This window comes from Chanodichthys erythropterus, chromosome 3, assembly GCF_024489055.1.
Source record: "Chanodichthys erythropterus isolate Z2021 chromosome 3, ASM2448905v1, whole genome shotgun sequence".
Classification (NCBI taxonomy): Eukaryota; Metazoa; Chordata; class Actinopteri; order Cypriniformes; family Xenocyprididae; genus Chanodichthys; species Chanodichthys erythropterus.
This window is the reverse complement of record NC_090223.1, coordinates 51,333,800-51,349,192: the sequence shown is the minus strand read 5'-3', so window position 1 is coordinate 51,349,192 and position 15,393 is coordinate 51,333,800. Positions and strand designations below refer to the sequence as shown.

Genomic DNA, 15,393 nt, shown 5'->3' with positions numbered 1-15,393 from the left:
AACATAATAAAGAATCGATCTCAGACTACCGTCTCTTTTATAAACATTACATACAAAATAAAACAATGAAACGATTAATTAATTGACTATTTCCCCATTCCATTTTCATCTCTTTTAACCACAATGTTAAAATGAAAGTTACTTTGTATATTGAACAGAACTATGACTGTATTAACTGTCCCAATGTTAATCACTGCTGAATATTGATGAATAATATGAATACTATCAATTACATGTGTAAGCAGTAATGAAGCACTTTAAGCACCAACACTTTTTCAGTAAGTTACCTTTCTTGTAGAATTGTGCTTCAAATAAAGAACTTTATGTTGACCAGATTGTTAGTTAATCATTTACACGTCAATATTGCCTATATGGACAGCAATTAAGAAAGAAAGAAAAAGTGAACTTGTAAAACTGCGGTGTTAAATGCGATGCGGTCAAAAAATTTGGGTGCACCTAACTTTTGTGCTGGTGCACCCAAGAAAAAAAGTTAGGCGCACCAGTGCAACCAGGTCAAAAAGTGAATCTAGAGCCCTGGCAGTAGGGGGCATATCTGCTCATTAAGGGGAGGAGGGTGAGTGAACAAGAGGGAGATTTGAAGAAAGACTGTAGAAAGAAAGATAGCTGAGATTTTACCAAAGAGGATAAGGTCAGAGGAATATCACTGGAAAAAGAAGGGTTATGATATGGCAAGAGTTTTTTACGAATGCAAAAGTTGCTCTGTTTCTGCTTGATACTTAAGCGTATCGTTTTTCTATGTTTAACAGAACCAAGAAATGTTGCTGTTGAATTACAGCCGATTCATCCATATGTGCGGCTTATGTGGCAGCTGTTAGTCATTGCCTGTGTTGCGAAGCATGCTCATTATTTTGGGGGCGAAGCAATGAAGGGAGGGGTGTGTTTGTTTGGGTGTCGAATTCAAATATGAACAGTGTTTCTCATAAATCATTTACTGCACCTTTAAGTCCAAAGTATATTTCGCTTGTCCTTCTTTGTCTTGTGGAAAGTGCACAATGTAACTTTTTTCATCCACTGTCTATGTGCAGCCCAGTTTTTCCTATCGTCGAGGACTTGTTACATTTAGATTTCAGTTGATATCCCTAACTGACTTGGTTTTTATGACTAGTCCACTATCTGAATATGAATAAAGTAGTCATCAAGCCTGTTTTAATTTTGAAGGCTGAGAGCTTAATTTAGCAAAGAAAAATCCACCAATGATGAGGCTAAATTTAGTTCATCTTACAGAAACTTTGTCAAAAGCTTCTTCATTGGGCTTTCAGCTCCATCAGTGCTGGGACAGACGCCCAGCACCACTGGGATTTAAGTGGAATGAAATCGATGTATGGCGCTTGAGCTGTAGCAGTAAAAATTGCTCTTGCTCTGATCTCATTTTTACATTGTCATGTGTACAGCCTTGTGTTCATATGGGATTGCTGAGGAAACATGTAGCATAATGAAATTTTGGGATTGTGTTTGTTCGGTCAGTGCAAATTGAGAGGGTGAGTTGTCTGGCGGCAGCTGTGCTGATAAGGATTCTCTCATGCTGCTTTTAGGTTTTGCACATGTTTAGGACTCATTGGGCTGCACTGTCATTCTGCAAGTAATGAAATCTGTTTGTTCAGTATGTGTACATCAGTTGCCATAGTAATGACATAAACATCAGCACACTGTCAAGAGCTACATCTGAGAGTAGGGCTGGGCAGTAGTGCTGAAATATATCTTTGTAGAGCAGTCTTCTCTATTTGCTCTGAACGAGCAACCATGCAAACTATTGAAGCTAATTAGTTTAAAAAAAGTCCCCCTGTAGTCAATAATTTTATCTCTTAAAACTCATCTTTAATCACAAAAATTACATATTTCAATGTTTTCTTCCTGTGAAAAAAAAATTCTTAATGCCTTGAAATAGCTTGAATGTAACTCTACACCATAGACTGTAAAAAAATATGGACGTAGCGTCCGTGACGTCACCCATAGAGTTCTGAACAGCAGTTTTGACGCCTAAGTGCAGCAGTTTTAGTTATAATATCCAAGCAGTGCTGTCAGATTTTGATATCCTCCCGCCATTTTCATTGTAGTAAATCTCACAACCAAAACTTTCTTACGCATTCATGCACATCTACACAGACACACATCAGTCTCGAATATTATGCAGCAAGCCATATTTTATAATTGTATAAAACAATCGAGAAAAAAAGCACAAAAACGGCTGAGATGCCAAATTCAGCGGCAGCTGAGGTAAAGTGACAGCTCACAGACAGAAGCGCAATCTACCTGTCACTCAAGTGACCGCCCTTAATTATGCAGAACTTTAAGGCTTAATATAATTTAAACGGATAAGTTCTAAAAAAATCCACCCCCCTCAGAGTTGTCATGAAGGGCAAAAATAGCAGTATAGACCAAAACCACAATTTGAACCAACTTGTAAACATGTTTTTTTCTGCTATAAACTTGGCCAATTTAACATGGGACTCTATGAGATTCTGCTCTCTTTTGGAGCCTGTCCTTAGCGGCCAGTCGATGAATCGCAGTTTGTTACTTCCGTATTGGCTTCACGAGAGAAAGGGGGAAGTTGCTGCTTGCTCTACACCCTTGCCTCATTTAATATACATGGATCTATGAATATGATAATTAGCCCCGCCTCCACTCACTCACACGAGCTCAGACGAGATCCACTCAAGTTACTGAGGTAAACGCTGCACAATGGTATCGCTTTTTACAATGGCAGACACATAACGGTAATTTAATATGATTAGCGTTTTGCTTGGCTACATTATCAAACAGCTAATAATGTGTTGCCAATGTTACACAAACCATGTTCACATTCACGAGTCAGACAGCTGCCTTCTAACAAACAATATCCTTAGAAACACTTTGAACAACTCAGAACGTCAGAGGAGAAATACAATGGCTGCTAAAAATTAAGCTTTGTTGACTTATTATGATCAGTACCAATGAGATTACATATAGTTCGTCATAACATCGTAATATACATCATACACCCGCCATATTGCTAAATCTACCCTATTTTTCATATCAACAGAAAAATATACCGGTATAACATTCTTTTGAGACTCCCTTGCGCGGTCAGTTAATGATATGCCAAAGTCCGCCGGCACTTGATTGTTACAAGGTAGTTTGTGACGTCAGAAACACCAGCGATTTCAAACCGCGGGTTGCACTGCAGATGGCTCAGTGAGGCCTCCATTGACAGCAGGACAAATAACACTTTAGTAGCTTTCTGAGCATCTCCTAAAGACATATTTAAAACAGTTCATGTGACTACAGTGGTTCAACCTTAATGTTATGAAGTAACGAGAATACATTTTGTGTGCCAAAAAAACTAAATAATGACTTTTCAACAATATCTAATGATGGCTGATTTCAAAACACTGCTTTGAAGCTTTACAAATCTTTTGTTTCAAATCAGTAGTTCAGATTGTGTAAACAAAGCCTCGTTTACTAAAATCACATGACTGGTGCTTCGAATCACTGATTCTAACCAAAAGATCCATAAAGCTTCATGAAGCAGTGTTTTGAAATCGCCCATCACTAGATACTGTTGAAAAGTCATTATTTTGTTTTGTTTTTTATATAAAAACATGGTCTTGGCAGGTTTTGTGAGATTCAGCCTTGCACCCTTGTAGATGCTGTTTGTGCTGTAAGATAATGGCACTGCGTTGGCCGAGCTCTCACCCAAACCTCCTTCTGTGAGTCACTATCCTCATTATGAATCCCTGCTTCCTCTGATTCCCGGTACTAAATGTGGCTAAGAATAGCCACGACTAGAGACAGGGAAACAACAAACGAGAAACAAAGCAAACATGTTGTGCCTCTGGGCTCCCCAAAACGTCAGCAAGTTTGTTCTTGTTTGTTTGAGTGAATCGTCATCTGTTCTAAAAAAGATTTGCTCCATTGAGAATAAAGTTTGATCCCGTTTTCTCTTTTGTGCTGATGTGGAGGGATTCAGTATCACTTCTCTGATTTATTTACTCTGTTTCCTTCTCAGCGGAAGCACAGGCGGTCGAAGTTGCCTGACCACAATGGACAGGAGCAAAAGTTGGAACCTGTGGCCTTTGACAGGCAAAATGCCCTGTCTGGGGCGAACCACGGCCAGTGGAGGCAGGGTCAGGATCGGCCCGCCGTGACCACCATCATCAGGAGGGGGTCGAGACGGAGAAGCAAGCCCTCATTGAAGGACAAGAGTCTTGGCAGGCTGGAAGATGGAGTGGCAGTTGAAAAAGTTGCCCATTACGATCCCTCGAGCAGCCGTAACTTCAGCGAGACTCGGGCAGGGGAAATGGCCAAAATACATCTAGTGGCACCAGGAGAGCCAGGCAGCGTCGAGGGTGCTCCTCAAGTCCCGAGCAGTGACTTTGTGCCCAAATGTGAGATCTCAGGCAAGGACGCCCTGTCTGCCCTCCACCGTGCAGGTTCACGGCAGTGTAGACAGGAGATCGCCAACATCGTCTGCCAGCACCAAGCAGGACAACTCATGCCTCAGTCTCTGCCTCAGTTTTGCCCACAGCATGGTAACTGCACTCTTTCATCTGTTATATCCACATCCAGTCATGTTTGAAAGTTAATTGACCCATAGAGTTTGTTTGTTTTTCTCCCTGTCCATCTTTAGTGATCTCTAGTGCTGTCCAGCATGCAGATTTTTCTGACACTGACCTCTCCAAGGTGGAGAACCCGGTCAGGGTGGTTTTTGTGCTGGTGGTTCATGGACGAGCAGTCCGACAGTTGAAACGTCTCCTCAAAGCCATCTATCACAAAGACCACTTTTATTACATCCATGTGGACAAGGTAAGCTAGAACCCAACAGGATTGAAATGGCAAAAATTAGGCACGAACCATAAATACAATATAAAAAAATGCAGACCTGCCAACATGTACGCATTTTGACCTCAAAGTACGCTGGTACGATTTGTCATTCTATACTACGCAAAAACCCGGTGACTCCTCTGTGCACGCTTAGTACTCAAATCCAGCAAAAGAGTTCGACCAATCTGAGCGCTGGGTTCATTTCCCTAAATAGCAAAAGGGGATGATTGACAAATGCGTACAGCCTATAAATAAACAGCAATACAAAATCCCGCTCGATCCCTCCTTCCACTCCCGCCGTCTGTGACTGAATTCTCAAGCGAGGACAATACAGCAGTCATGGTACTTCTGACACCTTAAGGTAAACGAGTATAAAATGTACAAGTAATGTTGAACAACAAATCTAAATAAAATTGAAATCGCTGATTATGAAAATGTTGTGATGTGTGACTGACTGACAAGCGCCTGGAGAAACAGGCGTTTATTTATTTATTCTCAGTGTTGAGAAACATATATAGCCTACATGTGTTGCGTTATTGTGTTAATACTAACTAAAGTAACTAATTATGTTACATAGCCTACTTATTTTGTATGAAAACTAGCACATTAGTTACTTATGCATTTAACATGACCGTTGTCTCAATGCTGCGCGAGCCCTCTCTCATAAACACAAACGCGCGCACAGAGAGGTAAAATGAAAATTGCCGTGTTTGGTTTAAAATTTGTTCTTGCTTGTGTTTTTTTTTTTTGTCAGGAAAAGATTTTTAACTATCCACCCGTGTTTTTAAGATTCGGTAAATGACGGACGCTTTAGTTATCACAACCCTTCGTTATATGACTAACTTCTTCATATTCTTGAATACTCGATTAGTTTTGCTCTTATTGGTCCTTTCTATTCATTGTCAACTGTTTTCTATAAATATGTTTGTATTGGCTAACCTTTTATTCAGCGAATGTTTGTCTTGTTTATAATTCAAAGACAGCACGCTACAAATAGAAACCTTTTTTTCTGTGGGATTTAGTATCATATTTGGATATTGGAATAATAAATTAAGTATTTTAAATGAATCACATGTAAACTCAATGTTTACTATTTTTCTAAGGGTTTCTTAATTGAAGACTAGTTTTCATTACAAAACCTGTATGAACGACTCAACTGTCAGGTTAGTTGTATGTAAATATAGCCTACTTGAAATTGCAAAAAAAAAATTTGTCCATATTAAATATATGAATGTGATTTACTTGTGGTTTGTATAAGCACACATGCAATGCAAGATTAATCATAAATTAAGAAAATGCTTTTGAGCAGGTGTAATACAATTTTTAATTGTGTCAAATTAAAAAAACTTTAACAGTCAAAATTAGATTAAAGAAGATAGGTTTGTGTGCTTTGTGTATTGTATTATCAAAAATTAAAAAAAAATTACATTTACACCCCCCCCCGGCCAGTCACATTGGTACTCGAAAAAATTTTCCAAGGTTGGCAGGTCTGAAAAATGGGTTTCGGTTTGAAGCGAACATGGCAAAAGTAACGATTTGCGGTTCATTGAGTAAAGCTGCAGTCACATTTACCATTGTTCAGCAAATTTCGATAGAAATCCACAAAATTAGGAATTTGAGGGTGAAGGGTTTTTTCCCACACATATTTTGCAACGTTTTGAAGTTGTTCACATGGTTTTGCTAATGTGACTGTATTTTAAGTCAAGAACAACTGTAATTTGTGTCATTTCAAATCAATAACTTGTGAGCTCAAGTGGTTTGTGAGTCTTTTTGAAAGCGTCAATGAAAAGCTGACTCATAAGAGTTGGTCTTGCCTTGTGCTGTATGTTGTTTTCTAGAACCAGCGAGTACAACATAGTAGATATGTTGAATTTGTGGAGTGTTTAAATACACTTATTATGCGAGCAAATAGCAGTTTGTTTCCTCAAGTTAGGAAGATTGCGTTTCATATAGGACTGTTACAAAATTTCATTTGCTGAAAGAAAATCTTTTGAAACTCTTGACTGAAAATGTGAAATTCAGTAGATCAAATGGCAGAGAATTGAAGAAAAATCAGTGTGCATATAAAATTATCTGGATTTAATAAAATGCAATTAATTTTGGCTGATGAAAAAAACATGATTACATTTGATTACAGGCACACTAAACACTCCGGGAAGCATGTTGCGGTCAAAATTCAAATGGCAAAATCAATTTACTTTTGCTTTTCCTATTTGTGCAGACACAATTTGTGACCGTTATATATATATATATATATATATATATATATATATATATATATATATATATATATATATATATATATATATTATAATATACACTTTGTCAGAAAAGCAAGATCTCTTGAGTTTCTTTTACCCTTTTTTCCTATGCAGTTGTCTGTAAATTTAAACAATATTTAAACATTTTAAAATGATTGGAGCCTGTATATTATTGTGAAGTTACACCAACTAAAGAGAGGTTGTGTAATCATTTATTTAAAAAATGTAACAATTAATACAATTAGTATTTCACACAAAGGCTTTTTAAAATTAGTATTGGCTCTGCCAGTCCACGATTTTTAATTTTGATTCATTACTATTTTTTTTACACCAACTGCAAAGGACACCAGAGTTCACACAATCCGTAGTCCAAACTGCCTTTTCAAGCAGTCTCTGGTGGAATTCAGAAGGTCACTTTGACCCCCCTAAAAACATCAAATGGACTTCTCCAAGCCAAAAGCTTTAGTGTCCTTAAAGACAGCCCTGTGGGTTTGATTCTGGATTGAAACTTGAGTGTTAGAGATACTCGGTGGCCGTCAGCTCACATGCTGGAGAACAAAGATGTGTGTGTAGAGCTGGGGTTTGTCAGAACTTGTGGGTCTGTTACTGGAGGAACACTTCTCTCACACCTTGATACGATTTGGTATAACATCTGCTCTGTCTCTTCCTCTCTACATGCCTGTCTCGTTTGATTCTAGTGTTTCATTTGAAGTTATTTCAGGTTTTAGCTTCTTAAAAGTAAAGTTCTTCAGAGCTAAAGTAAATTCCTGACAAGAAACCATCCCTCTCCCGGCAGCAGAAGAGTTATGACAGCTAAAACTGCACTACTGCAGTAACATTCTTGAAATATTAAAGAAATTGTTAACCCAAAAATGTTCATCACATACTCATCTTCATGATCACTGACTCTCATTGAAGACTGTTATATTGCCCCTTACAGCGTTCAAACTACATGCATCGGGAAGTGCTGCAGATGGCGGAGCTCTACTCCAATGTGAGAGCCACGCCCTGGCGCATGGTCACCATCTGGGGCGGGGCCAGTCTGCTGAAGGCCTACCTGCGCAGCATGCATGACCTGCTGTCCATGTTGGACTGGAAGTGGGACTTCTTCATCAACCTCAGTGCCACCGACTTCCCCACCAGGTCAGCATTGCCTTAGATCAGGGGCTCTTGGAGATCTACCTTCCTGCAAAGTTCAGCTCCAATCCTGATCAAACACTTATGAAGCAGCTAATTAAGATCTTCAGGAGCACTTTACAGGTGTTTGGATCAGAGTTAGATCTGAACTCTGCAGGTAAATAGATCTCCAGGAACAGGATTGGGCAGCCCTGTCTTAGGTCTTGACAAAAATTTTAACTTAAAATTTTAAGTTAAGATTTCAATAATTTAACGACACATTCAGATGTTCATGGTTCTCTGATGATGGTTTACGGTCACATGACTTGCAAGTAAACAGATAAAATATTTAATCTTTTTTTAGTGTTTAATTTTTTTGTTTTTTAATTTAAAAATATTTTAATTAAATTATTAATTTAAAAAAAAATAGTTTTAACTTCAATTATAAGAAGTGAATATATTACTGTTGTAATTTTGAATTGTACTACAATCTGCAAGTTACAATACTCATATTTAAGTCTTAAAGGGATGGAAATTCTGTAATCATTTACTCCCCCTTAAGATGTTCCAAACCAGTATGAATTTCTTTGTTCTGCTGAACACAAAGGCGAGATCTGCTTGGTTATAAACACTTTTTCCAAATATCTCCCGTTGTGTTCAGCAGAACAAAGAAATTCATACTGGTTTGGAACATCTTGAGGGTGAGTAAATGATGACAGATATTAATTTTTTGGGTCAACTATCCCTTTAAATTCTTCCCTTTGAAAAGTTCAAAACCTCAAGCTGTAAACATTTAAAATCCCCAAGGTTTTACTTGGGCGGAATACTGCTGAAGTGCTGTAAACTTCTGTCCACAAAAATGTCTGGAATTATACAAATGTGTAAAGAGAAACTAGCACACATTGTGCATATTAAAGGATTAGTTCACTTTCAAATGAAAATTAGCCCAAGCTCACCCAAAAGCCATCCTAGGTGTATATATCTTTCTGATGAAAACAATTGGAGAAACATTAATAAATATCCTGATGCATCCGAGCTTTATAAAGGCAGTGAATGGGGGTCACTAGTATAAGCTGAAGAAAGTGTCTCCATCCACATCCATCCATCATAAATATGTGCTCCACACGGCTCCGGCGGATTAATAAAGACCTTCACAAAGCGAAACGATGCGTTTGTGTAAAAAACAAAAAAAAACAAATCCATATTTAAGTTATGAAGTAAAATATCGAGCTGGCGTCGCATCAGTTAGATTTTGTACGCAAGTTGAATAGGGAAAGTGTAGTACATAGCGTAAACTTTGTGAACTGCAAGAGTTTTGCATTTTCTTCGTAACTTGAATACGGAAGGCAGTCTGGGCGGAAGCTCTATTTGACTTCATAACTTGTTTAATGGATTTTTTTTTTTTAATAATACAAACGCATCGCTTCGCTTCAGAAGGCCTTTATTAACCCCCTGGAGCCGTGTGGAGCACATATTTATGATGGATGGATGTGGATTATAAAGCTTGGATGCATCAGGATATTTATTAATATTTCTCAGATTGTGTTTATCAGAAAGAAGAGAATCATATACACCTAGGATGGATTTTGGGTGAGTAAAGCTTGGGCTAATTTTCATTTGAAAGGGAACTAATCCTTTAAACTCACTGCACATACAGAGATGGAGTTTCATGAGAATCGGCATTTGACGTGAATGAAGTCGCTCTGAGATCACTGCATCATGAGCTGCACACGTGTAAATGAACACAGTGCTGCACTTCACTCTGAAACATGCTGTGCAACAGATTACATACTTATTTAAAATGCACCACAGTTAGTTTTATTTTGATTAACTGTGCAGCCATATATTTATTTGTTACAATTTTGCATTCAGAGATGGATTGATGATTGAGTTTGTGTCTGAGCCGCTCTCATTGTGTGCAAGAGTGATGATGCTGGCAAATCCGTCTCTTTCTCTGCAATCTGTTTCGGGAGGATTTCTGTAACACATCAGAGCCTTACAGTTTCACAATCCCTCCAGCTGTTGATGCTTTTTTTTTTTTTTAAAGGGAGCTAAATAAGCCAAATCTGTGTTGCGTTGCTTGATGTACATGTAGACGTTGATACTGAGTAAATCCTGTCAGCAGTAGCTAATTCCTTCCAGCTGAAGACTTCACCCACGCCACCTTGCAGTCAGTGCTGGGCTTCTGACATAATCCCTCGTTTTTATCTCTTTTCTCCCCTCTCACTATCGGTCTTAAACAGGACCAACGATGAGCTTGTGGCTTTTCTCTCCCAGAACCGTGACAAGAACTTCCTGAAGTCTCATGGCAGAGAGAACGCAAGGTAAACTCATTTTAGATTCAACTCTGAGGTTACTCCCTCCAGGTATTTTTAACATGTCCATATCTAACGAGGCTCTAAAATGCACCAGATGATCTACTATGTTTGTGGGCGTGTTATGTATTATGTGAATTAAAATTTTTGTGATTTAGAGTTATGAATTCATTCAAGGACAGTTTAAATTGCTTCATAGAATGAGTCAAACTTACTTCCTCTTGCACTGATTAAGAAATGTTTCTTGTGCAGCAAATCAGCATATTATTAATATGATTTCTGAAGGATCATGTCGAAATTTGGGATGTACCAAAATTTTGGCTAGCAGTTTTTTTTTTTTTTTTTTTCTCACTGTTTTGGCCGAAATTTACCAAAACAGTGACATTTTCGATGGTCCATTTTGACTGTTTTATGTGAATAAGCTACAACAGTTAAACACATCAGCTGTGTGGAGTCTAGGGTTGGGTTGACAATGTTGATTTCTCAATTTTACTTGATACTGATTGACACTTGTGCATATGTATGTAAAGATTATATATATTTAAAATTATATGTAAGAATTTTGCAGTAAAATATCCAAAAACCAGTAGGTCAGTGTTATATATTTTGTTCACTTGAGTACTTACAATGGGTCTCATTCATGAAACATTCGTAAATATACGAGTAAATATGTGAGTGATTTGCGCGTAAAGAGACCTTCCTGAAAACTCTTCTCCTGATTCACAAATACTTCGTAAACGTCAGAAGTGATAGTGAAATGTGTGTGTGTGTTAATGAATTCCAATCAGTCGTAAATGGGACGCGCGTGCACGCTCATTCTCAATTACCATAAATCCCGCCCATTAAATCCAACTGACAAGGATTTTGGCCATTTGGGGCCATTAGTTTGCCCAGCCCTATTGAAATCAATTAATTATTTGATTAAAGTGCTCCGTTTGCAGATGCTATTACTGGCTCTCACAATAAAAATAAAAAGAGAAAACGTATGTAATTACTATATATAATATTTTTTCAAAATGCTGTGTAAATATGTACCTTATTAAGGTGAATTAAAATGCAGCCTTATTAATGAGCAAAACGTTCGGATGTTAAACGCACTATTTACGCATGACTGGGAGCAGGTGTAGATTTCTTTCGTACCAACTAACATTTGGAAAATACGAACATTTTAATGAATCCGAAAATTTACGCCAGAACCACTTTACACACGATTTACACAAAAATTCGTTCTGCTCGTGTTTCATGAATGAGACCCAAAATCCCAAATGTTTCTAACTATTTGTAAATCGTGAGAAATTTGCAATTTTAAACAAGGCTCTGGGATGTGTGAGGAGTCGCCTGTTGATTGCGTCATACCCACGTTACCCTCGGTTTCTGGTTTTATTTTGTAGAAACACCAAAGACGCTTTAATATTTACATGTTTTAATAGACAAGGGAACAACTGTTTTGATATATTTATATACAGACAACTAATTGTTTAAATCTAATTTTCTTGATTATTTTGTGAGTACCATGCTTTACCATGCCTCAGAGGAAAAACACCATTTTGTGAAGTAGCTAACATAGCATAATCAGAGGCAGCTTTATTTTTATTAACAGTAATACAGAATTTTGTCCATCATACGATACGTTTTAAAATGAATTGCATGCCATTTATCAACACAAAACATTTAATACGATATTCTAAAATTGATCTTACTGCAGTGTGTCTCAAACAAGTGTCTCACTGCAACCGCAGAGCGAACGCACAGAGTAACGTTATAACATCATTTTCAACACACTCAAATGTATCTAGTATGATAAACAGAGCTGTGTTACCTGTTACTTCACGGCGCCGGCGACTGTGCCATAATAAAAGTTCAGCTGCTCGTGAGGCGTGTGTTGCGCAATCGCTCCAGCGGCCTTGTTCAGCTCCACAACACTCGGTCCTGCTCTGCTTCATACTACAGTAACATTAATAATCACATCCATGAACATGATTTCTTCACGAGTCCTATCCCGATTATTTTGCATCGCCCGTTGAGGTGGAGACCACATGTCCCAAGATTCCACGTTCAAACTTGCCATCATTAAGCTACGCCTTTGTTTTGAATAGACCTCTAGCGATCTCTAGCGGACAGTATTCTTACATACTGCACCTTTAAATCTCAAGATCAATTTTTTTTTTGTTTTTTTGTTTTGTTGTTTGTTTTTGGTCTGTGCTGTCTTCTGTTGGTGTTACTTGTCTGTTACTTTTCATATAAAATAAAGTCTCAACTTTCAAATTTTGTGAACTTTAAAACTTACGAAATCTGAAACCTTTCTATGCTTAAAAGAATAATAATTTTTAGAGTACTTACTGATCCTTTACACATCCTTTATTCTACAAGGGTCCTCTGTGACATTAATTTCCTGTTTGTTGGTTTGTGTGTTGATCTTATGATACTGACTTGGATTTGGAGGTCAGAATAGAAGCAGCAATCATATATCCTGAGAAATGGTAATAAAAGTTTGCGCAAGACTACTTTATAAAGTTTTTATCTTTTATTCAAGAGTTTTAGACTTTTAATGAGACTTCTGTTGTCATTCATTATGATTTCAGGATATTTATATCGTCTTGACACTTTTGACATGCCTTACTCACATAAATAATACAGCCTAACTAGCCGTGACAGTGTTTATCATGACATCAGTCAACATCGTGCTCTCTCCTGTCACACAGGTTCATTAAGAAGCAGGGTTTGGACCGCCTGTTCCACGAATGTGACAACCACATGTGGCGTCTGGGCGAGCGCAGCATCCCTGAGGGGCTGGAGGTGTCAGGAGGCTCGGACTGGTTCTCCCTCACGCGGAAGTTTGTGGAGTATGTGGTAAACTCACAGGATGAGCTGGTGACGGGGCTCAAGCAGTTTTACACCTACGCTCTTCTGCCTGCTGAGGTACTGCCTTTGGACACATTTAAAACTTCTGGTCGTGCTGACACAGTGGCAGGGGGGAAAATTCAAATTTACCTTTTTTTCAGTACATAGTAAAAAGAAATTCTTATGCATAAAGAAAATGAAGACTATTTTTAGGACTTTTATACACATTGTCATGAAAATAAGTAATTTACATCACCAAAAACAGGCTTTATTTATTCACAAAATGGTGCTATGACTCCATCATATCCTGCACATCTGGACACTGTTATTGTTGTGTATTAAATCTGAAACATAAATTCATAAGTTTGTTGATGTGATGCTCCATGTTAGTTAATTTTATTTAATTGGCACAGCTGTGAGCAGTAAACATTAAGCGCTGTGTCCCTGAGGGTATATTATGATTCCTCTCTGTCTGGTTTTCAGTCTTTCTTTCACACAGTGCTGGGAAACAGCCACATGTGTGATACTTTGGTAGACAATAACCTGCGTGTGACCAACTGGAACCGGAAGTTGGGCTGCAAGTGCCAGTATAAGCACATAGTGGACTGGTGTGGCTGTTCACCAAATGACTTCAAACCCTCAGACCTCATCAGAATACAGGTACGTCAACTGTTAAGTCATCCCTTCAGATATATTAAGTCAGGAGCCACACAATTATTAAAGGATCACAGTGGGTCTTGTGAAAAGTCTAAATTTATTGTTGGAAATTTAAGAACAACTTCATTTGTGTGTGTTCATTTTTTGTGAGAAGTTATGAATAGTCCACAGTTATTAGTGAATGAACCCAGTGTCTTTCTTATCAATTTGTCCTTTGGCACCATTTTGCACCACCTCAATCCCTCTTTTCTCCCACAACAGCAACTAACACGGCCTACGTTCTTCGCCCGTAAGTTTGAATCCACTGTGAATCAGGAGGCTATTGACATCCTGGACAATCATCTATATGGGCAGTACCCACCTGGCACAGTGGCACTAAAAGCATACTGGGAGAGCCTTTTCGAGCAGGCTGATGGGGTCTCATCCCTCAATGATGTGGCCCTCACGGCGTACTCCTCCTTCTTTAGACTGGGCCTCCATAGGCAGGAGACCACTCAAGGCAGTTCTGAGGCCTGCAGGTGACAGTCCAATCCAATTCAGTCCATCCATTCCAGTCCAATCCAGTCTAATCCAGCCCAGTCATCCAATCCATTTACCCCATCCAATCGGTCCAATGCAATCCAATCCATCCATCCATCCATTCAATGTTATCCAATCTATCCCAATACATCCACCCCAATGTAATCCAATACATGCCAGCCCACCCATCCATCCCAATGTAATCCAATCCATCCCATCCCAATCCTTCAATCCACCCATCCATCCCAATGTAATCCAATCCATCCCATCCCAATCCTTCAATCCACCCATCCATCCTAATGTAATCCAAGTCATCCCAATGTAATCCAATATATCCCATCCATTCAGTTCATCCCAATCCATCCATCCATCTATTCCAATCCATCCATCACAATGTAATCCAATAAGTACCAGCCCATCCATCCACCCATTCCAAAGTAATCCATCCATCCATTCCAATGTAATACAAGCCATCCCAATGTAATCCAAGCCATCCCATCCATTCAAATCATCCCAATCCATCCATTCAATCCATCCCAATGTAATCCAATCCCATCCATCCATCCCAATGTAATCCAATCCATCCCATCCATTCAATCCATCCCTATCCATCGATCCAAAAGTAATTTATTGTTTTTTTACCCACAGGTTTGAACCCATTGGCTACCCTGTCTCGGTGCACCTGTATTTTTATGATGACCGATTCCAGGGTTACCTGGTCAGGCAGGAGGTGCAGAATGTGGTGACCAGGTCCCGTGAGATGCTGGAGGTGTGGGCTGTTCCTCAAGCAACACTGCAGCTGGAACACAACCTTCATGAGTTTGAGCGCCTCAAACACCTTGAGGTGAGAGGAACAGGGATAC

At 38.7% G+C, this 15,393-nt stretch overlaps 1 protein-coding gene across 4 annotated transcripts in view; it reads left to right on the top strand.

The window, feature by feature from the left end:
• xylt2 (xylosyltransferase II) overlaps window positions 1-15,393 on the top strand; it is a 34,037-nt gene that overhangs the window by 13,632 nt on the left and 5,012 nt on the right. For 2 of the 4 annotated variants that reach the window (XM_067382724.1, XM_067382723.1), the window contains exons 2-10: window positions 4,007-4,529; window positions 4,628-4,803; window positions 8,023-8,225; window positions 10,442-10,522; window positions 12,961-12,993; window positions 13,216-13,432; window positions 13,838-14,014; window positions 14,273-14,529; window positions 15,179-15,374. In XM_067382724.1, coding sequence (XP_067238825.1) covers window positions 4,007-4,529; window positions 4,628-4,803; window positions 8,023-8,225; window positions 10,442-10,522; window positions 12,961-12,993; window positions 13,216-13,432; window positions 13,838-14,014; window positions 14,273-14,529; window positions 15,179-15,374 — 1,863 coding nt within the window. The remainder of the gene's footprint in view (window positions 1-4,006; window positions 4,530-4,627; window positions 4,804-8,022; window positions 8,226-10,441; window positions 10,523-12,960; window positions 12,994-13,215; window positions 13,433-13,837; window positions 14,015-14,272; window positions 14,530-15,178; window positions 15,375-15,393) is intronic. The other 2 variants (XM_067382726.1, XM_067382725.1) reach the window with 1 other exon arrangement.